The sequence below is a fragment of the Ciconia boyciana genome, chromosome 14 (assembly GCF_034638445.1).
Source record: "Ciconia boyciana chromosome 14, ASM3463844v1, whole genome shotgun sequence".
In the NCBI taxonomy this organism is placed as follows: Eukaryota; Metazoa; Chordata; class Aves; order Ciconiiformes; family Ciconiidae; genus Ciconia; species Ciconia boyciana.
In genome coordinates, this window is record NC_132947.1 from 15,302,417 (window position 1) to 15,327,545 (window position 25,129).

Consider the following 25,129-nt stretch of genomic DNA (forward strand, 5'->3'; position numbering starts at 1 on the left):
TTTCATTTTTCATTCAGAGTGCTTTAGCCTAATAAGTAAATAGTGCGGAGGAGTAAATGTTTCTTAATATTGTAATAGGAGTGGATGATTTTTTTAAAAAAAAAAAAAGGCTTGATTCTGTAACTTTAAATGGAACAACGAACTAATGAAAAATTACCAAAATACTTTAGCAGTAACTAATCAAATGAATTAGCAAGGATCTCCGGCTTGAACACAGCTGCCCTGCCTAGCCCCTGCCTGTGTCCCAGGTTATAACCCCGGCCAGGGAGGTCTGAGCAACCAGAGGGGCGGTTTTGGCGAGGGAGGAGCGCTCCCCCAATCCCCAAAACGCTTCCCATCCTAAAACAGAACCGCTGGCTGCTCTGTAGGCTTTGGTTTCCAGGAATATATTCTGCTGGGATATATTCCAGGAGTATATCCCTCCCTTCGGGGTGGCTGTCTCTGATGGGGGCAGAGCAAGCGGCTGGCGAGGATGAGGAGGGTTCCCCGCCCTGGGGCATCGCGGGCTCCCCGGCAGTGCTCAGAGCATCCCTGTGAGACAGCCCATGAGCAAAAGCTGTGGGCAGGGACTTCAAGAGTTGAGCTCGGGTCCCCAAAACTTAGTTGTGTGGGCAGGGAATTGCTATGGCATGTTGGTAAGAGCAGCAACAGCTCCCAGGTGGCTGCTGTACCGTTTTTAGGGCAGCTTTCACGGTCTGAGTAACCATTCCCGTGCTCCTTCATGGAAGAGAGAGCAGGAGAGTGGGGGGTACCACCCCAAAGTGGTTTGTGTTCTTGTAGAAGCAAGATGACCAGAACTTGGGGGGCTTGATGTATACCCCACTCTGGGGGCTGTTGGATGCTGTAGTTTGTGGGATGGATCCTGCGTCCATGGGTTTGCACCACTGGCCCTGGTATGAGTCCATGGACCGAGAGGAAACCAGAGCTAAGGAGGCAGGGATGCCGTGCAGGTGGGTTTGTGCTGATGGGTTTGACGTGGACAAGGTGACGGCAGAGCTGGAGCTTCAGCCGTCTTGTCAGGGTGGGAACACAGCAGAAGAGAACTGCGGTGAAGTCCAACGTGTGCTACTGATGAGTTTGTAGAGCCAGGCACATTAATAGGTTTTTATAAAAATCACTGAAGGGCAAGATGGATAAAGATCTGCAGTCTGCCTTCAGGAATAAATTATTAATCTTATTTCCCTTATTAACTGCGTTCTGGACTGGTTGCGAATGATAACATACTTTGCTCTTTCAAGTTCTTCTATCTGAGTTTCACATTGAATTGAGATTTAAAGTGAAACAGCTGTGTGTGGGAGAGGAATAGATGGCAATGGAGATACACGCGTTTATTTTTGATTTATAAAATGCCTATCCCAGGCTCAGCAGCTCCCTCCTGTGTGATGCGAGGCTCTCCTGCGAGGCGCCGAGTCCTCTCCACTCCCACAGCATCTTACAGCTCAGGAGCCTAGATGTGCTATAAAACCAAGCTAAACAGGGTAAAAATAGGCTGATCGCATTTAGTGGAGGAAGTATCTGTACAGTAACATAAGTTACCCGCTGCAACAGATGCTATAGTATCGTCTTAGCCAACTCCGTGCATTGGCGTGGAGGGAGGGAGGAGGATGGAGAAGGGCCTCAGTTGACCAACATTTGCTGCTGACCTGTTTATGTGACACGCTCGTGTCTCCCAGTTCTGGTTGTAAATTATCATTTATTGACTTGAACAAAGGGAGACCTCTGGAAACCACCCTACATGCAAATAAATGCCAATATTTGTATAGAAATGCAATCTTGACTGCAAACCTCTTAACATCTCCCTCTCCACCAAATTGGGACTAACCCAATCATCCTTTTTTTCCTAGGGCTGCTGTATTGGCTGCCTTGTTTCCTTCCAATGCTTATCTTCAGTCTTCCCCCTCCATCGCTTTTTGATGCAGTGATGCTGCAAAATGATAAAATATTGGCTCTTTCCTCGACAATGTGATTTCAGTTTGAGCTTGGGGGAAGCTATCTGGAAGCAGGTGATGGAGGGATTGCAGTGGAGTAGCAGTAAACAGCGTCTTCTGCAAGTCTGAGTAATAATACTCTTCCTTTGCATGTAGATAACCTCTCATCTGCATGCCTTGGAGAACTGCAAAGGTGCTCTACAGATGGCTTAGAGCCGTCAAGGGGAGGGAAAGGCAACCTTAGAGCGGAGGAAAGATGTTAATAAAATTTAAATGTAATTCTTCCCATTTCTCAGTTCCTAAATGTGAAAAATATTAGCTTGGTGGAGACTGAAAACAGATGGTGAGCAGTTGGAGCAGATAAGCATGTTATTCAAAATAAACATTCGCCAAAGCTGGGGAGGTGGCGAACCATATTTCATTTCACCCTATTTACATTATCAGGTCAGGTTACACTGATGCTGCCTCTCGTTTGCATTCAGACTATCAACAGGGAACCCTGCGACGCAAGCCAACTGCAGCGTGTCCTTTTCATCATAGACGTGTTTGGGCTGGAATGGATGGGTTTGGGCCATTTCCCTGGCTTTTTCTCCAGGACGATATATTGAGCTAGTTATCTTAAAACAGCTCTCCTGGGCTGTAGGCAGGGTCCTGCCAACCACCAGAGAGGGCACCGAGGTGTGTCCTTCCTTAGTTTCCCTCCTTCAAATGGTCTCTTTATTCGTTTAGACAAGCTTTGTGTTGCTTTATCTTAATCCAGAGACTCTTACCCGTGTAAGCAGTAGGGAAACAAGCCTCTGGCTCAAAGGACTGTTTCTAGGCTGTAGAACTGACTTGTAGGCAATCTATAATTCATGCCTCTAGTCCGAGTGGTCATCTAGGGTGGAAGGGCCAGTGAGGAGAGAGGTGTGTCTGGAGCGTGGCTTATCTCCCTTGCTTTGATGAATGTTTTGGGATGGGCTGAATCGCCTTTGGGAGCATCTGTCTGTGCTTTGGCTCCAGAACAAGCTCAGACCTGGCTCCTGGGTGACCAAAGAATTGCCTCTGCCAGACTTAACCTCAGCTGCTGCTACTGGGATGATTCTCCAGTCCCTTGCTCTCAAGAGGCAGGTATGATTTTGGACTCTTAACTTTTTTTGAGGTGAGGAGTGGCTTTTTAGGTTATGAGCATATTCTGCCTGTTCTAGATGAAAGTCAAAAACATCTGCTCTGATTAAACCTCTTCTTTCTGTATGAAACCGTTACATACTTTCTCTCCTGAGACTCTGAATCACTGGGCAAACCCTTGTACACAGTCTTTTGTTCAAAAGACATCAACTAAAACCAGAACTTCATTAATTTACAGACCTTCAATCTAACCACTTAATGGTCAAAGCCTTGTTGACAAGGTCTGATTTTTGAGTCTGCTCTCTCTGTCCCGCAAACTGCAGAAGGGAAAAGCAAACCCTTCCCTGTGCATACCTGCCAGTTATGCAGTGCTGTCTCATGTTTAATGTGTTTTTCTCTTATTTCTTCCAATGCGTTTCATGTTTTGACTTCTACAAAAAGCTGGAGCGCTCGAGTCTGGCAAACGGGTTTGTGAGAAGCAGTTCCAACTCCATGCAGCTTATTTATAAATAGGATCTACAAAATTGCTCCCAGGCCAGGCAGGTTCCTCCTTCCTTCTTAACTCTCGTGACAGTGAATCAAGGGGAATCCTACACCTGCATCAGGAATGGCTTGAAGATATCCATGTTCATGCTGTACATGCCCTCCAAACACCCAGACACGGACTTGTGGAGGAGGAAAGGCTTTACTGTCTTGAGCTGATAGCAGGGTTTAAGAGCTTGCACGTACTCCATGTGCTCACTCATAGAGGTTGCTGGATGGTGCCCATGCAGACGCTACCATGTAAATTCGTATAAAGCATCCGCGTTTTCTGCACTGTAGCAGTGGCTCTTTCTCTCTTCCCTTGCTCTCGGCAAGCTCGTGGCTCTGCCATCACAGCTAGATCAAGGCTTTCTCTTGAGCATCATCCTGCAGGGTGGAGCCGCCAGCCTCGGGCACTTGGTAGCTGCCCATCACCTCTTCAGAATGCGACCGCGCGTGTGCGAGACACAACCCGGGACTCGTAGCCCCAGCAAGGATGCGAGACAGGTTAAAGATCCGCTTTTTGTTAATAAATGTAAATCTCCCATCCTGATGTTATTCTGCTGTCTGTCGGAACTATGTTTTGAACTTTGGGAAGCGGATGGGGAGGAGACTGTTTGTGTCTGTCTGCCCCCCAGGGTTATTCCTGGCTCTCTTCTCCGGTTCCTTATCTTGCTTTTTGGGGGAAGGTAACATCCAGTTTTCCTCATGCAGTGTTTTTATTTCTTTTTCATTACTTAGTTTATTCTCTAATTGCCAAAGGCATGTAAGGATTAATTTAAATTCCAGTGTATTTGAGATACTCCCTAACTTGTCACTAGTTTATTTTCTTGTGCCTTTTCTCAAACCCACAGGCATGAAGAGATTAATAAAGCGGCTTCTTTATACAGTTCACAACACGAGTAAATGCTAGCCATTCTTCAGAGGTCACCTATCACAGCAACGCTCTCTTTGTACTAAACAGCATAGGTGGAAGACTTCTTTAAAGAAAATGAATATGATGAAATCTGTCTCAAGTGGGTGTTGAAGCTGCCCCTTCTAAAACGTGCTGCTGTGTTGGAGAGCTGGAGCCCAGGTCCCCCGGGAGCGCAGGAGTGGGACTTCTCTGAGGACCAGTCGAGACCCCAGGGTTTCTCCTGGTGTGCTGTCCTGTTGTCTCACTTAGCTCTTTCTCCTCTCCAGAAAGGAAAATCATCAGCTGCACTTAATCTTGACATATGCTCCTTTTTAATTTGTTACGCTAGGATGTGAACTGGAGCAGCAAAGGAAATACGGTGCATACCAACAGTCAACGCAGAGAGTCAAATAAAACTGCGGCCTTTCAGCGCGTCGCTGGAGAGCAGAGGGATGAAGGGTTTCAGGTGTATTCAAAGCTCTGGGGCTTTCTAGTCTTCTGCACACCTGGGCTCCTTAAATGGGACAAGCGAATATATAGGGCACGCAGCATAAACTGGTATGTGCCTACAGCTGTCCTCACCCAGACAGCAGCTTTGCAGCATCTGAAATCTGTTACTCCAACCGCTGTGAAATCTGGTCTTCAGGCTTCATTGGCTTTTGGAGAAGATGAAATTCTTGCATCAAGCCAAGACTAAAACAGCATCTCCGTGATCGGGTTTCGTTTTACTCTGAGTGAATCATCTTCCCATGCGAAACTCCAGCGTGTCCAAGGCTGGGGAGGCAGCTCTCCCACCCGGCCAGGTGGCCACGTTGCTGACGCCTCTTTCCCTGGTTAACCTTTGCAGGTCCTGGGTGCAAAGTTGAGTGTGTGTCACTGCAAAGTTTGACGTTTGGCAGCTTGACGGCAAAAGTGTTGTGCCATAAACACATTCAATCTGTGTCCTGCGGGCACTGTTTGAAAAACAATGACACAACATTTGTAAATGTTTCTAAATCCAGGTAGGGTTTGGAAGGAGGAGTTTTTGAAGGAAAACAACCCAATGTTTCCAGTTTAGGCAGGCGTCCTGCTCTGACACTTGGAGTATTCGGTCATTGACAACAATTATTCTTCTTGGAGCATCATCCAAAAATCTATTACGGCATTTGACTCTTCAGCGTGATGTCAGATGGCTGATATGGTGGAGTGACTTGCAGGCATTTTGAGGAGCATCTTGGCATCCTCTCTGTGCATCTGGGGGCAGCACCGAAATGTTGCCGTTGGTGAGCCAGTAAATATTTCTGAACATTGAAGTGCGGAAGAAAGAGCGGGAAGGCGGCGTTTCTCCAGGGACCGTCTCACTGGCTCACTTCTAGCCCCAGGTCAACTCGAGGCTGACTCAAGTCCTCGTTTGCAGTCTGGTTTGCTCACATGATTCTCATTAAATGGATGTATTTAGGCTAAAAATGAGGAGTTTTAGAAAGATGTTTTTTATCTGCGTTTATAGATGCCCCAGGTCATTAGCAGGAAGCTTTTAAATTTAACAATCCTGTTTGCTTCTTGTCTGTCGGAGTGAGCTCAGAAAAGAAGGTGTTGGCTTCTTGTGGGCTTCGGTTTGGGTGTCTCACGCAGTAGCCCAGCAGTAGCTGGTTTTATTTTGGGGTTATAAATTCCATGTGGCGCTTTTTCTCCCCCCGTAAGTTAACCAAATTAGTTCTGCTTTCTTAACGTACCCTAGGAGCGTTTTAGGAGGAAAGAGGAGAAAGCTTACGGATTGGTTTCATGCTCTGTTTCTCTCCAGAGCATGGCAGTATCAGGTTGGCCATGTATGCCTGGGGAACAGGGTTTCGTAGGAGGGGGGTGAAGAAGATCAAATGAGGCGGCGGGTGGCAGCGCGATGGTATTTGGGGTGCGCGGTGGGAGAGGGCGAGCAGCAGGCAGGGAGCGATGCGATGCTCTCCTTGGCATGCCTGCAGCTGGGCAGGCGTAGAGGTGGGCGGAGAGCTTGCAGAGAAGAGCGTGAGCCACATCTCACGTCTCCGTCCCGGGACTGCGTGCAAACAGGTCGTGGTTCTCGCGTATTAGCTCACGGTTTTGCAATTATTCCCGTATTCTGAGCAACCATGTTTCTGTGCCCTGATGGCCATCAGGCAGCTGGCACCGAGTGGTGGATAGGCACAATTAGCGCTGTTTTGATTGAAAAATTTGGGTCATTTAGCAATGTTTCCCTTCCCTGCCTGAGTGAGTGAACTCGGACTTTTTGTGGTAGAAATGCCCCTAACTTCATGCGCTAAACCTGCTCTCTGACTATTTTGCTGCATTTATTTAGAGAGGGAGGAAAGGCAGGGGTTTGTCTCCTCCCGTTCTTGCCAGTGAACTCACCTGCTGGAATGGGTACCTACGTGCCTGAATGATGTCATATTCCTACATCAATACATTGTTACTCATCTGAACGTCATATTCACGCATGGATATGGCAGGGAGAGTCTGCACATCAGTGTTAATCATACGAAATTTGGACCAAATGTATGTGAATAGTAGTTTGCAATATTATATTAATATGGTCATTATATGTTTAATAGTAGTTTCCCATGGCTTCGCTATCTCCCCGCTTTGTTCATGAAAGCAAAGTCTAGCAATTTTTTTTTTTTTTTTTTTGAAAGCAGGCTTAAATTAATGAAGACACAAACTTGCTGCCATGGAAGTATTGTGGACGCAGGTTTTACAGCGATTCCAGCCCCACCAGCCCGGTTATTCCAGCTGCACTGAAAGGGCAGCAAAACAGGGATTTTGAGCACGTATTCATCTCTGCTCCCCCTTCCACAGATCATCCTGCAAACAGCAGAAAACATGCTAGGAATAATGAACTTCATTTGTTACCTTGCTGGCATTAAGGATGACTTGCCATAAGGAAAATAAATGAGCCAGCTCGTGCCTGGTGTGTGGTGGCAGAGCAGGTGCTGGTGGCTCACGGAGCAGATTCCAGCCAGCAGCACGAAGGGCTCGGGTGCCAGTTCGCGTCTTCTCTGCTCTCGAAAGCAGCATTTTTGTTGTCAGGAGTTGCGAAGTAGCAGGTTTTGTGGCTGTATTTCAGTGCAAAACTTTGCCTTCTATTCAGTGCTTCCCTGCTTTATGGGAATACAGCATTTAATTGCTTTGCCAGAACTTGATAGCTGAATTTCTTACAGCTGATAGATATTTATTAAAACTGTGGATTACAAATTAGATTGTAATCTAATTTGATTAGATTACAGTATGCACTTTTAATACCTTTCCTCTGTGGCTTAAAGAGGCATCAGGACTGGTTCTGGGAGGCACAGAGCCCCTGTGCACGTGTCATTTTTCAGCCGTGCCCCCTTCAAGGGGGTGCACTGAGAGCCCCCTCGGCTGTCTCACCAAGCAGCAATGCTCGCTTGTGTCCAAAGCGGTGCGCTTGGCCGCTGCCCTAAAGCTCCGGCAGACTTTTCTGCTTGCCGACATCCGAAAACTGCCTGAGAAAATTCACTGGTCTGAAACCCAGCTTGCATGCACCGGAGAGAGGTGAAAGATGAGTGTCTGCACCTCCATTGCCTCCCAAGCCAGGGTGCAGATGGGCGTGCTGGGAACCCATCGATGTTCCTGCACGGGGCCGTGCTGGAGCGCGGTCACAACTCGTTAGCGAGCTAATCGAACGACGCGAGCGGCGGCTTGAGGAGCAGGGAGCAGTGACCACGTTCATGGAGGGGCGATTTGCCACATGTCACATCGTCTGGGGTCGTGAGCTCCGCAGCCAGGCGGGCGCTGGAGCCGCCAGCAGCGTGATGCGGAGCACCCCGGGGTGGTGGTGGCTCCCGTGGGAGCTGCGCTTTGGAGATGCTTAGGCTTTGTCTGCTGAGCTGTCTGGATTTAAAAAAGAAAAAAAACAAAAACAACTCCCCCCAAAAAATCGCCCAAAACCCCAAGGCTTGCATAAGCACGTATTTCCTCCTTTTCTCTCGTTTCTCCTCAAGCGTGCCTCCTGAGGCTGCTTTTAGCCACTGGAGCCAGGAGTGTTGCCACACTGTTCAGCTGAGCTGGGACATCCCACCAGAGCCTGGGTCCGCAGGAGGGACCCTCAGAGGCTGAAAAAGAAGCTGTGGTGTGAGCTGGCGATGTATTGGACACTAGAGACTGCACACAGGAGAGAGGGTGTGAATAGCCAATGTCAGCTCATCTTTACAACCCTGGGACCATTTCGGTCGCTTGCTGGCACAGCTGCACCAGTGCACCCTGCGCACCGGGCTGGCACCCCCCCAAAAACCGGGTCGCCTGTTGCATGGCTCTGCGAGAGGTTGCAGTTCCTCCCGAGAGGCCATCTCGGGGCCAGGCAGCGTGGACACAGGGCACGTGCAAGGCTGCATGCGTGCTGGCATGGGGAGGCTGCGCTGGGCAGCGAGGACCACCCCGGTGTGAGGGAGAGGGGGTGCAGGATCATTTAATTGTGAGGGGTTTTTTAAAAACAAAGCAAACACGCGAAACTGGTCAGAGAGCTGTTTGCCAAAGTGGCTGCTTCGGAGTGTGTTGTTGCTGGTTGGGGAGCAGGACTGGAGGTGAAACCTCGCACCCTGTGCTGGCGAGGTGCACGTGGGCATGCCTGGGGAGTATGGAGGGGGTCTTAAATGGGGGGGAAGCAAAGCAAACAGGCAGAAGTACTTTGAGGAAGCATCTTCAGGCATGAGGGGTGAGAAGGTGTGGGCGGTCAAGAGACTGGGATGGTGAACACGGGCATACTGATCCTGCCCAGCAGCATCCCGGGACGCGCGCTGCACCCTGGGTGCCTGCGCCCCAGCTCGGGGCCGTACCCTGACTCTTCCCTGTGGTGGCTCGGGGCCGTGCAGAGCAGCGTGGGAGCCTTGCGTGACTTCCCCCCTGCCTCTCATCTTCACCCTTGCAACTGTACTTCATGTACTGGGTGGGGAAATGCCTGTCTGTGACTCACTAAGTGTTACCACCTTCTCTTCATACAGTTGCTGGTGAGAAGAGGGTGCCAGTGATGCCCGGATCGCCCGTGGAAGTGAAGATACAGTCCAGGTCCTCTCCTCCCAACATGCCGCCACTGCCCCCCGTGAACTCCGGCGGCCCCCGGCCAGTGTCCTTCACCCCAACTGCACGTAAGACCCCAGTAACGCTGCTTTTCTGGGGACCAGCCCTAGCCAGGAGGAAAGGCTCTGCTTGTAGAAGTCACTGGGGATGTCTCAGCCATCGGCCAGGGCTGCTTGCCAGCATGGCAAGCGTTGACCATGCTGCACGGCTGTAAGGAAGGGGGGACTGGGGCTTTCCTGCTGTCCTGCTACGTATGCAGGACATATAACAGGGTCTGTAATTCCCCCCTACCCCACTGCCTGCTCCTACCTTGCTCCTGGTACTGCCTTGAGTCCTTCTCTTTGCAGGTGCAGCCTTGATTTCTGTCATAAACTCCTTAAGGAATTGAAGTCTTTTATCAGGTTGGCTTCAAACAAGCCAAGAGCTGAGCTTTTCACTGTATCTTTTGGAGGAGTTAATTCCTGCTCTGCTGTATCTCACTTTGCAGACAGCGTTTCTGCAGCTGAGATTAGAAAGTTTTCCTTTTTTTAATTTCCCAGCCTCAGAAATTCCTTGCTGTCCATCCAGATTCTCTTTTCTCCATCTTCTCTTTATAATCTCCTATTAAGCCACAGTCGATCATGGTCCTGCCCAGCCCTAGCGCAGCCTCACACCCACTTCTTCTAGCAGGGTGCTGCTCAGAGGTGACTCCACGGATGGGATGGATGTACAGCCTTTTCTTATAGCCTAGAGTCTTTTTTTTTCTCCCTTAGCCAACATTTAAGCCATATAATGCCTTTTAAAAAGCATTATTCCAGAGCAAAGCTGCTTTACTTTGTTGGGCATGGAGTTATCTGACCCTGGCACGTACATATTTTCCAGGCTCTCCTCACCTCTTTTCCCCCACGCTGACCGTCTCCCTAGCTGGTTCTGCATTGCTTTGCTGTCCACAGCAGTGTCTGGGATATCTCACAGTTTCACGCTGGCAGTGGATTTTGGAGATTTACAATCCAGCCTCTTTCAGGACACACACTAATGTATTGCATGATGCTGGCAATAGCACTAATCGCTGGGTTATCCCGCCAGACACGTTGTCCACATCTTTATGCGCTGAGGGGGTTTTAATGGCTCTCCTTTTGCTCAGGCAGAAAAAGACCATTAGCAAAGTGACAGAAATTAATTTTTCCAATGAGGTTGCTTGGCACACTGTTAAGGGCCAAGGAGCCTGAATCTGCTGATTGCAGATGACTTAATTGCCTCTTTCCAAGATAGATGAGAGATGCAACCTGTGGTGAAGTTCATTCTTGCTTCTTTACTTCTCACCGAAGTTGCACCGAAGGGTCTTGGTCAGAGTCAGCGGGTGTGTGCCCTGCCCTGTAAAGGCCCACGGCTTGGGCAGGCGAGGAGGAGCACGCTGGAGGAAGGCCATGCCTGCCTGTGGATCGCTAACAAAAGGGCTGGAGAAGCAGTGAAAGCCTTCGACTATTGAGGATCTATGGCAGAATTTAACACAGTAGCCCTAGATGATGACTTTTGCGTTCCCAGGAATTTAGCATCCTCCTCTCCCCAAACCAGTAATCCCACTGGTCTCAGTACGCCACCTCGCTTGCTTCAGCACGGTCTTCTCACCTGGAAATAGAGGTCCCAGCCTGGCTCTGTGGTCTGTGGCAGAGCAGATCCTGGTGATGCGCAGGATCAGATAACTGCCAGCCGCCCTGCGGTAACGCCGTTTGCAGGAGGGTCAGGCAGGGTAAGCCTAAAAACGCAGAGAGCGGTTATAGGGGCTGCATCTAACGGCAGCCCCGACCCGACGCCGCTCGCTCCACTTCTGTGGCATCACCAGAGTCCATCAACGTCCACCGCTCCCATCCTTGCAGCCCCTCCCGAGGGTCCCCCGCAGCCCCCTGGCCCCCGGCTGGGTCGCACAGCCCCTGCTTCTCCCGGGGTATAAATAAAGCCCGTTGCTCTCCCTCGTCTTTCATTTGAAAGAATAAGAGGAAGTGAAGTAGAGAAGGGAGTTAAGCGCCTCGGTCGTGGCCGCCGGAGAGCGCGGAGCTGCGCAGTCCTTTGCTGTTTGAGACGAGCTTCTCTGGGCGGCTTTCCCCCCATTTATAACACTTTTTTTGTGAAATAAATGCTCTTTATGAGTAATTGCCAGAAGCCTTGCCTTTCACATAGCTCTGCGTTTGCTGGCACTCTGTGGTAGCTAACCCTGCGGGTACCTGCTGGCTCTGCAGGACATCTCTGTTCCTTTGCTGCTTTGGGGAAGCCGGTGTGGACGGGAGTCTTTCGGGTTGCTTTGCTCCATAACAGAAGGCATGAGCTCGCTTTGCCTTTGCACCTCCATCCTCTCAATCCTGGCCTTTGCCTTCATTTCATCATCTCTCTGTCTACAAAAGGCCACGTCTTTGTTATGCCCCCAAAGAGCCTGTCAGCCCTTGGTTAGCAGGAACCACCTTTGATGGTCTCTTGAGCCTTATCTTTCCCTTGCATCTTAACTGACTCTGGTTAATCTTCTCGGGTTCCCTCCTGTGCTCACCACGGCAGGTCCAGGTGTGTGGAGCCTTTCCAGCCTCTGACCCTGGCGTGCCCCAGAGCGGTTTAACTGTTCCTGCCTTCTTCTCTGAAAAACCCTCGCTGAGGTCATGAGGATTTGGCATTATTATTGCGAAGCTGCAGCAGAAATTTTTGCATCTGTTTTTGCAAGTTGCTGCTCTATCACAGCATGCACCTTCCCCTGCCCGGCGTGCAAGGGGCAGCTCTGCCGGGTGGCTTCAGTGCTTCTCCTCTGAACGCCGTCGTTTGAAACGGTTGTTATAGCTTGTGGCCTTCTCTTCAGCGCTTGCATCCATAAGGGATTCAGGGCTGGGCTTTTAAGGATAACCCAGTGGATCAGCTAAAACTATATTTACGATGATGTACTTTTCACCTCTAAAATTCTGGGTTTATACTGAATTGGGGCCCCAGCACACAGCTGCTCTTCAGACAGGGCTCTGGATTGCACAACAGCGGCGCGGGGATGTCAACAATTTATTCTAATCCCTTGCCGAGTTCCCAAACTTCCAGCCCTTCAGTCTGTTTCGACATGTTCGCCGCTTACAGGAGGCAAAGTTGCAGATGGGACCAGGTTGGAAAAAACAACTGTGTTTGCAAAACTCCCTGTAAATCCCCGGGGAGATGTGGCGGGTGGGTGCTGCGGGGCAGGATGCTGTCAGCCCTCCTGGGGGTGAGGTGGAGGCACCTGAGCTGCAGTATCTGCTGGTGGGACCCTGGCTGCAATGAGCACTGATGACTTATCGTAAACGATGGGGCTGGGAAGGATCGTTGGGTTGTCTGGTGTAATTTTCTGCCTGGCACAGGCCAGAAAACGCTGATCGGTAGTTCTCGACAAGGGCTGTAAACTTTGAGCTGAAGCACATTTAATTCCTTGGGCCGAGCGTACGGCACAGCTCAGTCTGCCGCAGCGGTGGCTTTATGCAGCCTGACCCTGTCCCCCCGGGCTGCCTCAAATGTGAATAGAGGTGTGCCTGCTCTGCTGAGCCCTAATTCTGTTGGTGTTTGATGGCCTTGGATATGAAGCTCGCTGAGCAGAGGACAGAAATGCTGGGGCGGTCGCTGACTCTGGTGTAAATCACACCTGAGCAATCCCATAAGGAAAACTCCTGCGGATGCCTTGGTTCTCACGTGCTGGGGGCTGCAGAGCATCCCCACGAGCTCAGGGGAGGGTTGAGGAGAAGGCACACATGTTGCCGGTGACCGGCTCCATCGCTGGGTGCCCTCCGGCACAGCGTGTGGGCTCTGCTCTGGCCATTGCCCCTTTTCTGGTTCTTGCCCTGTTTGCTAGCAGCAATTAACCAGCAGCAGCGGGCTCTTGGGTGGAAGGTGGATCCTCTTAAACACCAGACCACAGGGACATGCCCATCTGATGCTCAGTATTGCTCTGTCTCCCATTTGCAGTGCCCAACGGAATAAACCATTCTCCCCCGACGCTGAACGGGGCACCGTCCCCACCCCAGAGGTTTAGCAATGGTCCTTCCTCCTCCTCCTCTTCCTCGCTGACGAACCAGCAGCTCCCGGCCACGTGCGGCGCCCGGCAGCTCAGCAAGCTGAAACGCTTCCTCACTACCCTGCAGCAGTTTGGCAACGACATTTCGCCAGAGATTGGGGAGAAGGTCCGGACCCTCGTCCTGGCATTAGTGGTAAGCCCTGCACGCCGGCCCAGGCTGCCTCGCGTTTGCCAGACCACTTTGGCGATGGGTTCCTGGCAGCCAGTGCGTGCCCACGTTACACAATGTTATCTGTTTGCATCTTTACAAGCAGAGCTGTTGACTGAGCAAGACTCTGTAATGTTTATGCTTTCTGGTAAACTTGCTGACTTATTTTTTTCTTGTCTTTGGTGGGTTTCAAAAAGCTGTTTGTCCAGTGGCTTTGACATGAGCTTGTGTGCAGCTAAACTTAAGGAAACCTGGAAGGATTTGGACAAAGCTTTTCTATAAAGGCCACAGGTCTGGTGCCGTGGCCTCGCTGGATGCCATGGGCTATGCTGGGCTTCTCCGTTTCCTCTGGTAAATGAAACTTTTCACGCAATTCAGAGGAGCCTCTAGTTTTGTACTAAGGAAGTGTTTTCTTGCTTGTGCAGTTTTATGATTGCTGATCCCGACCGCGTATCAGTTTACCTCTGATCTGCTTCCATACAAAGAAATGCCAGTTCAAGCCACCGCTTTGTTAGTGCTGTCCTGACTTCACTGTGCTCAGACTTTGCTTGGCAAGGCAGCCGGGTGTAAGGGAAAAAGTAGGGTCCTGTTGTTAGCAGAGACTCACTCTGGAAAGCTGGTGGTCCTTCTCTGCTGTTGAGTGTGTAGAGAATATCATGTCATTTCAAAGATTTAATTTATTGATACGCAGTGATGTATTTAATGGGCTTTTTTCCTCTTTATGGGCTGTTCCTGCATATCTTAAAACAAGCCCACTGGCACAGCAAAGATAACTATTGCCAAGGTCTGCGGAGGATGGGAAGGCTGCTGTTGCAAAATAGGAGGTCTGGGCTTCTGGTGTGCTGCTGCTGCTTTGTGTGATTGCATATTGGCATTACCAAAGGCATTGATTCTTCCAGTCATATTCATGCCTGTGGCAGTCTGAAGGTGCAGCTACAGGAAAGGGCTTGGTAAATAACTTTTATGCATCTTCTACCCTTCTGCATTCCCACGCTCAGATTTGCAGGAGCTGGGGTTGGTGGCAGTGCGTGCGTGTGCAAACAGCGTGTGTATGCCCTCGTGTGTGCCCTGGTGCCCTTTAGCAGCTAGAGAGAGCTGAAAACACCCTTCAAAACCCAAATGAACCCGTCTTGCTGCAGAATTGTATCTAATAGTTGCAGGTATACAAACTAACTGGTAGAAATGCTGTGCAAGCCCCGACCTTGGACTGAGACCCTGGAGCACAGCACCACGCCGCCTGCCCAGCTGCGGTTGCGTGTGGCATCCAGCGCTGCTCCCGAGCTGATCTCTGCTTTTTGGCGCATTTCTTTTGAGGCTCAGCATGCAGCGAAGGTAGCTAGACTGCAGCAGTCTGGAGTATTTCTGCTTCCAAGGTTGGCGTGGGCAGAGCAAACGTGAGTCTGTCCATGGCCTTGGGGGCTTTCACAGTGCTTGAGCGCTGGATGTAAAACGCTGCTGCTGCTGAAGGAAGGCACATATATTTCCATGGGTGTAAGGTGTAGTACCTTAGCTTACCCTTTTGGGAAGGAAATTATAAGCTGTCCAGGTTCCTCTGACTGTCGTTCTCAGCACTGATTGAGGTAATTGCTGCAGGGATGAACTTTGTACGTGCAGGTTACCAAATGCTGCTTGTCCCAGGGAGCACCCAGCCTCAGCAGCCACAGGGGGTGCGAGGTTGGGCCAGGGGAGGACTGTGCTAGCGGGGTGAGCAGCAGGCTGACGGATAGGTTAGATGAGGTGAGCTGAAAGGGAGGAAGGAGGAGAGGAAGGTGTGCAACTCTGAGCAGCTGGAGTCGCTGTCTGGCTCCCCGCAGCCTGCCCCAGGCCACCTGGCCCGGGTGCAGGAGATGCCAGCTGGGTCCTGCTGCCTCCCAGAGCCAGTCTCTGCCTCCCAGCCCCGGAGCTGGGAGGATGCTGGGCCAGGCAGCGCCCGGCTGTGCACAGCGTTCACCCCTCGCCTAGTGCAGCATTTCTACGCCATTGGCCTGAGTCTTTTTGGCTGCGTTAGGCAGGATCCGATGCAAACGTTGTCAGTCCTGTAGTGGCAGATGCAGTCTCCCTTCCAGTTCTGTTCGTTTGGAGCCGTTTCCCACGTGTCTAAAAATAAGAACAAATTGTCATTTCATTTCTTAATTTCTTTTCTCAGAACTCAACGGTGACAATTGAGGAATTTCACTGCAAGCTGCAAGAGGCGACGAACTTCCCCCTCCGGCCGTTTGTGATCCCCTTTCTGAAGGTGACAGGGAGCTGGTGGGGCTTGCCGACACTCCGTGTGCCGGTCTGTGCCATTTGGCAGCGTGTCATTGCTGGGAAAGCTCTCATTTCAAGCACCACAGCAATTCTGTTAAAGTCCAAGACAGACTGCACAGGCTGTAGCGGTGGCCATGTGGGACTGGCTTGCGGAAAGCTAACGTTATAATGAGTGCCACATATGTCTGCTTGTATGTTAGGGATAAAGGAGACAAACCAAGCTCCATTCGGCAGCTTCTGATCCTATAATCTTATTTGCAAATGTTCAGATCTAGGATATTTGAAGTGTTGGCATACGGAGCATGTCTGGGCTGGTTAGATGCTGGAAGCACAGAGCGCTTCCCGTGACACTTGGTTTTTGGGTGCGCCGACATCAGGCCATCCTCAGCTCTTGAGAAAATCCAGGTAAATCTGACAGTGCAGACCCCAGGAGCTGGAGGATCCTGAGTGGGGGCCACAGGCTCTAGGTGTTACTGCTCTGAGGTATTATGTGTGCAGAGCAAACCTTCTGCGAACGGCTGGAAACGCCTGCCCGCAGCCTGCGTAAACCAGACCCACGCTTGTTTTCCAGGCCAACCTCCCGCTGCTGCAGCGAGAGCTGCTGCACTGCGCCCGGGCTGCCAAGCAGACGCCCTCCCAGTACCTGGCGCAGCACGAGCACATCCTGCTGAACACGAACACCACGTCCCCCGCTGACTCCTCCGAGCTGCTGATCGACGTGAACGGGAATGGGAAGAGGCACAGTCCGGACAGGTAAAAAACAGCTTTCGTCACCCTGCCAAGTTCTCGAAGTCACGACTTCTGTTTCAGCTTTGCTGCTGTCAAAGCTTCAAGCAGCATCCAGGGCTAAACCGTGCGATCTTGCCACTCCCAACAACTATTCTGGCTGTTAATAAGACACCGATGATTGCTCCTCCTGCACTGTGAATTCAGGTTGGGATCCCCTTTCAGGGAGGTTCTGTCCCAGAGGGACTCGTTGGGTAGCACTGGAAAGCCTGAGCCGGAGAGCTGAGCTGTTCTCCACCTGCCCAGGCGGCGAGCGGAGGCCCTGTCAGGGCTGGGAAGGATGCGGTCCGTTTTCACCACTTTTTTTATTCCAAGTTAAAAGTTGTTATGTAATTATGTGGAGCATGCCTCAAATTCATAAAAACTGTGAAATTTTAATTTGGTCATGCTCAGAAAGATGAATCACAACTCGAGCATCTTGAACTTTTTCTTTGACGGGGTCGTTTTGTGGATTTGTTCACAAGTTCAGCATGTTTGTTTTAGCTCCCTGCCTTTGCCCCCTGGTAAAATCATCACTGCCCAAACTCTGCTGATTCAAAATCTGCGTCTTTCCCTTTCCGAGTACGTTTATGCAGTGCTAATGAATACCTCTCTCTGCTGGTGTGGTTGCAGAAGGGAAGACAGCAGCTTTGAGAGGGAGCCGCTGCCGACGGAGCCTCCGGCCAAGAGGGTGTGCACCATCAGCCCCGCGCCCCGGCACAGCCCTGCCCTGACAATCCCCCTGATGAACCCCGGGGGGCAGTTCCACCCTACCCCACCGCCCCTCCAGCACTACACCTTGGAAGATATCGCGACCTCCCACCTCTACAGGGACCCCAGCAAGATGTTGGAGCACAGAGAGATTCGGGACAGGCACGGCGGTCTTGGTGAGAAAGCCTGGAGGGCTTTTTTTAGTCGTAGGAGCTGTGAGGTCCAGCAGTTGAGCTTCCACATTGGTCCCTGCTTGGCCACTGGCATCCAGAGCTGTGTAATGCTGGGCACGTCCTCAGCAGAGTTTTTGCAGGGAATTCAGAGAAAACAACTGAAAACAACATGGGAGGTTAAAAATGGGAAGGTTGAGAGTATGTATTTCCCTATATGCATGTAAAGGCTGGAGCCTCTGAGGATGAGAAGGAAGGATCTGGTATGTGAGTCGAGTATAGCCAACCCAGCAGGCAAGAATGGAGGGCAGGGAAATAGAAATTAACTTGTCCAAGATCACTAAAGCAGGAGAGCAGAGCCTGACCCCCCGCCCCGTTTCTCCCCAGGGGTGTGTGGGAGGTGCATGCTGTGTTTCCAACAGGGCAGCCTGAATCACGAGCTCTGAGCTCCTGTGGGTTTATAATAAGGGAGCCAGCTCCCCAAGCAGGTCAGATCCAGACCCGTGAGTGGATTGTAGCACTTCCGAGACAGTGACACAGACAAGGATAAAAGCACCGGCGTGGAATTGCCCCTGTAGAGGCACCTCCTTGAGATGTGTTTTAAAATCCCAGCTATATGTAGCTGGAAATACAGCTCTTTATTATTGCTTCGGGGCCACCTTCTGCTGCACAGAAAGCGCTCGCTCCATCTAATCCCTCTTCTGGCTGGGGTTTGTTGCAGGTTTGAACGGAGGATACCAGGACGAGCTGGTGGACCACCGCTTAACGGAGAGAGAGTGGGCCGACGAGTGGAAGCATCTCGATCATGTAAGGAATGGCAGGAGCTGGGAGAAGCTCTGTGGGACGCAGCAACCCAGTGCTCCACCTGCTCCAGTTTGTTATTTTCGTGTTGTTGATACCTTATCCAGGCTTTCCTAGGGGCTTGTAGAGGAACAAGCCACCACAAGAAGGTGGATGGTGGGGAGGGCAGATAGGAGCAGTAGCACTTTCTTGGCAGGTTTGCTCTGCCCCTGGTCAGTAGAAGCCAAAATTGCTCTGGATGAAGTGTCTGGAGCTGGGGAGCTTCTGCAGAGCACGGCCACGTGCTGCCCTGGTTGCCTGAGCAACCAAACCCAACCTTGTCCCCGCACGGGTCTCTTCTGCAGCAGGCCAGGCCATCGCTGTACCGACAGGCGTGCAGATGTGCTACGTGCAGCAGGGATGTGGAGTTTACAGAATAAGTAAACCCATCGTTATTTTTTAAAGACTTTTTTTCCTGGGCTGCCAGCCTTTTATGGGCCTCAGCTAGGTACCAACAGCAAGACTTCTGGCAGACTTTCTGCAGTCTGTTTTTTCCCTCTGGGCAAGGCTGCTCATCCAAGCACTTCACTGGAGTGTTTCCCCCAAAGAGGTAGGACTGAAATTCAATTTTGATCACAATACAGAGAGACCCCATGCTTGCTTATGCTCTAAAGCTGTTTTGGGGGGTAGGTGTGGAGTAGAGGCCCCATAGCTGAATATTTGCAGGTTGGGATGTGGCTATGGAGAGCTGGCACCAGGATCACAGCCAGCCCTTCCCCATAGGAAAGTGGGGTTTTTTTCACCTCCACCTTTAGAAGCATGGCCCTAAACCTCCTACGGTGACCAAAGCCCCATGGTGCAGGTGTGATCACCTCCTTCCCAGCTGGTGCTGCTCAGCATTGCTGCTGCACGTGTGGACACGGGACTCAGTCAACCCAGTCTGCCTGTTTGAATACTGCATCATCCAAAATACTGTGCTCAGAGCATGTTCCTGTGAAATGACCTCATGTTTCATCTTCCTGGGATGGTCCCTGTGGTACCAACGAGAAATTCGGGAGCTGACCCCATGAGCGGGCAGCAAGACTGAAAACACGTTCCTCGCTGCAGGCACTGAACTGCATCATGGAGATGGTGGAGAAAACCCGGCGCTCGATGGCCGTGCTGCGGCGCTGTCAGGAGGCCGATCGGGAAGAGCTCAACTACTGGAAGAGGCGGTGCAGTGAGACGGCCGAGCCGCGGAAGGCGGGCAGCGAGCTCATCTCCAGGCAGCACAGCCCCAGCAGCTCCGACTCCATCGGCAGCGGTAAGCGAGGGGTGGGCGTGCTGTGCCAGGACCTTTTTAAGTAGGTGTCTAATTACGACAAAGCTATATTAGGCGTAAAGTGATGATAATATATTCAAATTATAATATAAATTAAACACTTAAGCAGTGCATAACTGTTCTCGAAGCTTGGAAGAGAGAAAAGTCATTGGACACGTGGAAGCTCCTGGGCGAGCTCCTGGAAGCAGCGTTGCTGACGTCTGAAGGCACCTTTGGGCAGCAGCAGCAGCTTCTGCTGGTGCCAGGAGAAGAGCATCTTCCTTGTCACTGAGCCGTACTTGCTGCAAACCGAGCCAAGTTCATTCAAAGCTGAGAAACCAGAGGGTGAAAAGGCAGGAGAGGTGGTTGGTCCCCCCCTCTTCCCCTTCCAGTATGCCTTGCCTAAAGGATTGTAAATGTCAAGGTCTACTAATTCTAAAAATACCGAAGACTGCTGTAAGTGTAAGAGCTACTACCTGAGTTATGAATTCTATTTTTGTATCATGAGTCAACTTAACTTTATTAAAGCTGACTATTTTTCCAGTCCACTATGCAGGGGTTTTGACCCTATACAAGAAACAAGTCTAAAATGCTGATTTTATGCGTCTGGATGTAATTCTAATTTCCATCCAAACAACTATGCTGCAAATCAAGGGCTGAAAAAAAAGCCCTGATCATTTGATAATAAAAAAATGGATGTTTTCTAACAGTAAGAATAAATGTCAAACTAAAAATCTCAATTTGATATATATTCAACTTGTTTGTATGCAAAATAGTGAATCCTCCTGCATGTCAAAAAGAACCATCCAAATCGGAGCCCAGCCCAGATTTAGCTGCAATCGAACAAGTTGATAGTTCCCAGACAGCAAGAACAAGCGTTTCCTGAGAAAATAATAACAAGCAGAAGGAACTAAAATAGAATATGTTAACCCGAGTTTCTCGGAAACCAGGCACCCGTGGCTCCGGCCATAACTGCAGAGCAGCGTGCGGCGAGCCCGCGGGTGGCTGGGGGTGTGTGACCACCTGATGAGCACAGCCAGCTTTTAGCCCTTCTATAGTTACGTGTATCATGACCAATATACTTACAGCTCCATGCTAAAGGTGATATAATTTAATTTTTCTATAAATTGGGAACATTGTTGATGGTTTCTCCCCTTGTGGGACCTAGGGCTAATTTTCCAGCTCCATCGCTGTTGTGAGAAGGTGCGGTTAAACATCACGAAGCATCCCCGGGTGTGCCGCAGGCTTAAATAACCTCACCGCCTTCCTGGAGTGCTTCGGTTCTCCCACCAGCCTTTACATGAATCCGTTTTTGTTTTGGCCCTTCAGAAAGTTACTCTGAAGCCTTAAAAAAAGGGATGCAGGTAGAACGCAGGACAAGGCTTCTGAAAAGCTTCCGTGTGTGACTGCAGTCTGTGTTTAGGTCCTCGCCTGACCGTCCCCATCTGTCACGTAGGCTCTTGGCAGGCTTGTGGGTGCTGGGGAATGTATACACCTCTTGCCATAAGGGGTCTTGCAGGACAGTTTATCCGTCAGCTCAAGCCTCCGTATTGCCCCTGGGAGGGGGAAGTGCTGCGTTTAATGTAAACTGCTGGTTGTATAGGTTGATGCTCTAAGTCACGGGACAGTGTAGATCTTTGATGGCATATATTTATAAGCATTGCCTGTTGTTATAGAATACCAGGAGATGGAAATGGGTTATACAGTGTCATAAATTATGCAAGGCACTAATTAAATGTTGTAATTTATCATCTGAGTGTTTGATGAATGGCTTTAACTGTAGGAATCCTCTGCTTTGAGTTTTAGCTGGTTAATTCTACCCTGCCCCACGATGTACCGAGGTACCACTGGGCACTTAAGCAGCAGTTGTGTGAGACGAGGCTTTGCCAACCTTTCCCTGTGTCCCTTATTCCAACAGATTCATTGCGGGAGTTCAGCAGCAGGTCGGGAACAGGCTACGTCACTGAAGAGATATGGAAAAAAGCTGGTAAGTGTTTGCTAGTAACATCGGCGAGGGATTCTGCCAGATCGGTTGAGGTAAACACAGATGCTGCAGATTTGCTCTGCAGAAACAGGAGAAGCCCAGCTGCAGGAACGCCCCAGGATGTGCACATCTGGCTACCAGCGCCCCCAGCCTGGGTTCTCCAAAGGGCTCTGCTTCTTCTGTACGATGCCAGTGGGCATCCCGTGGGGCTGAGCCTGGCCTCGCCGCTCCCAGGAGCGGTCGTGATGCTGGTGCTGGCCGTGACCTGTGGCCGTCCCAGCCGCAGGGAACACGCTGCTGCATCTCAATGTCTCTCAGAGCTCACCCCACTCCTCGGGTGGGTGGGTGAAGCTGCTCTTTTCTTCCAGAAGAAGCCGTGAACGAGGTGAAGCGCCAGGCCATGTCAGAGGTGCAGAAAGCGGTGGCAGAGGCCGAGCAGAAGGCATTTGAGATGATTGCCTCCGAGAGGGCTCGAATGGAGCAGACCATTGCGGACGCCAAGCGCCAGGCCACTGAGGATGCTTTCTTAGTGATAAACGAACAGGAGGAGTCTACAGAGGTAAGGTGTCAGGGGACATCCTAGGAAGGGCCTTTCAAAGACTCACAAAGTCTCCAGGTCCTGCCCAGCAGTGACTCGGAGCCTGCATCCAGGTCCCCCATCCCTTTTCCTTTGAGAAGTCTCTCTCCAATCAATAACTAAAGGGATGCACTGATACCATTAAAAAAACCCTTTTGCTTTTGATTTTGCTGGCAGGGGAATCAGCCTAAATGGTGTCTGTGGCACCCGCGTGTGCGCAACAGCCATGTGAAGGCACCACTGGGCACTGTGAGCTGGACCCAGTGTAATGACCAGGGATTTCTTGGGATTGAGGGAGGTGTGGAAGCAAAGGGAAAGGGGTGCGGTGGATGCAGCTCTCCATTTAGCTCAGAAATCTGCTGTTGTGGGGTACTTTATCCATGCAGAAGAGGAATTACTGTTTGTGGGCTTTAAAATAGCACAGGGTGGAAACTAGGCTGCAGGTGAAGCTACACGTACCCGATGGTCTATACCACACCCTGTGTCGGTGCAGACCAGCCTGGTGCATATATATTGTCTTGGATGTTCTTGTTTCACTGGCTCCCAAAACACGGGCCTGGGCCGTGTGCGGTCACCTCATCTCCAGCACCAGGCTCCCCACTGCTCTTGCCACACCGCCCCATATGTACAGGGCTAGGAAATGTCTGTGCGGGGTGGCTGTCCCTGCATTACGGAAAGCCGCGTGACACCTAATGAGACGTTTGCACATTGGGACAGAAGGGGTGACTCTTAGTTTGTCATAGTCAGCAACGCCTGCTGAATGGGTGTCTCTTAGAGAATGTCTTTCTACTCCTCCATCATCAATCACCTTCAGTGGTGCTTAACTGGAAGCTCACTTCGTTAAGCTTTGGAGGTCTCAGCTGGACCGGGCAAGGAGAATTGCATGGCTAATTCCTGTGCCGCCATGTCCCATCCACGTGTGGTTTGCTTCTTGTTTTAATTTTGCCACATGAATGCAAGAGCAGAGGCTTTGTTTCTGCCGAGAAGAAATCTGATGGGAATGTGAGTTAATGTCCACTGGGACTGTGTGGGCAGCAAGTCCGTTTCCCTCCTCCTGGAGGGCTTCTGTCCACCCTGCTGACCGGGGCTCGGGAAGGTCTGGTGCCGGGGTCCCTGTGCACAGCAGGAACCATGTAAGTGCTAGGTGGTGTGTCGTGGTTTAACCCTGGCAGCTCAGCCCCCCCAGCCGCTCGCTCACTCCCCCCCTTGGGATGGGGGAGAGAATTAGAAGAGTAAAAGTGAGAAAACTCGTGGGTTGAGATAAAGACAGTTTAATAGGGAAAGCAAAAGCCGCGCACACAAGCAAAGCAAAACAAGGAATTCCTTCTCTCCTTCCCATGGGCAGGCAGGGGTTCAGCCATCTCCAGGAAAGCTGGGCTCCATCACGTGTAACGGTGACTTGGGAAGACAAACGCCATCACTCTGAACGTCCCCCCCTTCCTTCTTCTTCCCCCAGCTTTACATGCTGAGCATGACGCCATACGGTGTGGGATGTCCCTTTGGGCAGTTGGGGTCAGCTGTCCCGGCCGTGTCCCCTCCCAGCTCCTTGTGCACCTGGCAGAGCATGGGGAGCTGAAAAGTCCTTCATTTAGCAGAAGCACTACTTAGCAACAACTAAAGCATCCCTGTGTTATCAACACTGTTTTCAGCACAAATCCAAAACATAGCCCCTTACCAGCCAAAGAAAATTAACTCTATCCCAGCCAAAACCAGCACATGGTATTACAGAGAAGTATGTCTATACTATTTCCTGATTAAATCACTGAAGGACGAATGCACCGGTCAGTAAACACATGATGGGAGTGGGTGGAACTGCTCAGGAAGCCATGGAAGAAATGAGGCAAGTAATGATTTCTCCGTAGGGGAATACTGGAGGAGTGTCCTCCTCCTCCGGCTGTCCCGGGGAGCAGTGCGGGACCGCGGGAGCAGCCGGGCATCCCCCTGCCAGCGCGAGCCCCATCTCCCCAGCACCCGGAGCTCTTCTCTGAAGGCCACGCTGAAAAACTGTCGTGTATTCTGGCACACCATGTAACCTTTGAAATATGGTTTAAAAACACCACTTGAAGTGTAAACAGCTGTAAAGCAGTGACCCAGTTTTCCAAGAGTTACCACAGACTTTGGTGCGGGTTTTTTTGGTCACAAGTCCTGCTTCTCTCGGGAGCCCCGAGGAGCCTCGGGGATGCGCTGGCTCTGGAGCAGCTCGCTCACGACCAGCTCGCTTTGGCGCTTCGCTGCTAGCCTGTAAATCATCGCCGGGAGCTGGCGGCTCCGGTGCAGACCTCGGGAGCAGGGAATCTCACTGCCCTTCCCCGCAACAGGGCTCTCCAATACAGGTCAGCATCTCCCAGCACCCCGCTTTCCTGCTTCGACAGCTTTTTGCTTGTGGTCGCAGAAGCGGTGGCCAGCCAAAGGTGCCCTGTTAGGCAGGATTAGAGGCAGGCAGGCTCTGGTGGAGGCTGCTTTTCCGCAGCTCAACTTGCCCTCCCCAGTATGCGATTGCTAACGTGCAAGTCCAGCTGCAGGAAAGCTAATCCGCCTGCTCCCCTCCTCGGAGCAGCTGCAGCCGCAGCTCCCGGTGCTGGCCCCTTGCCCCCACGCGCAGGAGGAAGCGGTGGCATGCCGTAAGCCCACCAGCTGACGCCTCTCCCAGCGGCCAGAGGGGCTTTGCTCCGCTTCCAGATTGAAGCTCGGGCTCTGGCAGTGCTTCCACCTGGCTGGGAGGCTTTCAAATGAGCTTTTTCTTTTCCAAATTAGCCTGCTCCGACCTCTTGTGCGGCTAGGCAGGGTGCAAAGCAAATGGTGCCTGTGCAGCATGCTGTAATCCCTGCAGAGAGCACTTGGCTGGGAACGATACCAAAATAGAGCTGCTTAAAACAGGAAATAGAAAGGCCGAACAGCAGCATCTGC

The 25,129-nt window shown here is 51.1% G+C and overlaps 1 protein-coding gene across 6 annotated transcripts in view; it reads left to right on the forward strand.

The window, feature by feature from the left end:
- The window catches only part of CBFA2T2 (CBFA2/RUNX1 partner transcriptional co-repressor 2), a 66,280-nt gene that overhangs the window by 38,113 nt on the left and 3,038 nt on the right, over window positions 1–25,129 (forward strand). For 5 of the 6 annotated variants that reach the window (XR_012045087.1, XR_012045088.1, XM_072878760.1 and 2 more), the window contains 9 exons: window positions 9,417–9,560; window positions 13,429–13,670; window positions 15,832–15,921; window positions 16,507–16,688; window positions 17,334–17,587; window positions 18,303–18,388; window positions 19,469–19,664; window positions 21,580–21,648; window positions 22,014–22,204. Coding sequence is in view for 4 of the 6 variants with exons in the window: in XM_072878760.1 (XP_072734861.1) it covers window positions 9,417–9,560; window positions 13,429–13,670; window positions 15,832–15,921; window positions 16,507–16,688; window positions 17,334–17,587; window positions 18,303–18,388; window positions 19,469–19,664; window positions 21,580–21,648; window positions 22,014–22,204 (1,454 nt within the window). In the remaining 2 variants the exon portion in view is untranslated. The remainder of the gene's footprint in view (window positions 1–9,416; window positions 9,561–13,428; window positions 13,671–15,831; window positions 15,922–16,506; window positions 16,689–17,333; window positions 17,588–18,302; window positions 18,389–19,468; window positions 19,665–21,579; window positions 21,649–22,013; window positions 22,205–25,129) is intronic. The other variant, XM_072878761.1, reaches the window with a different exon arrangement.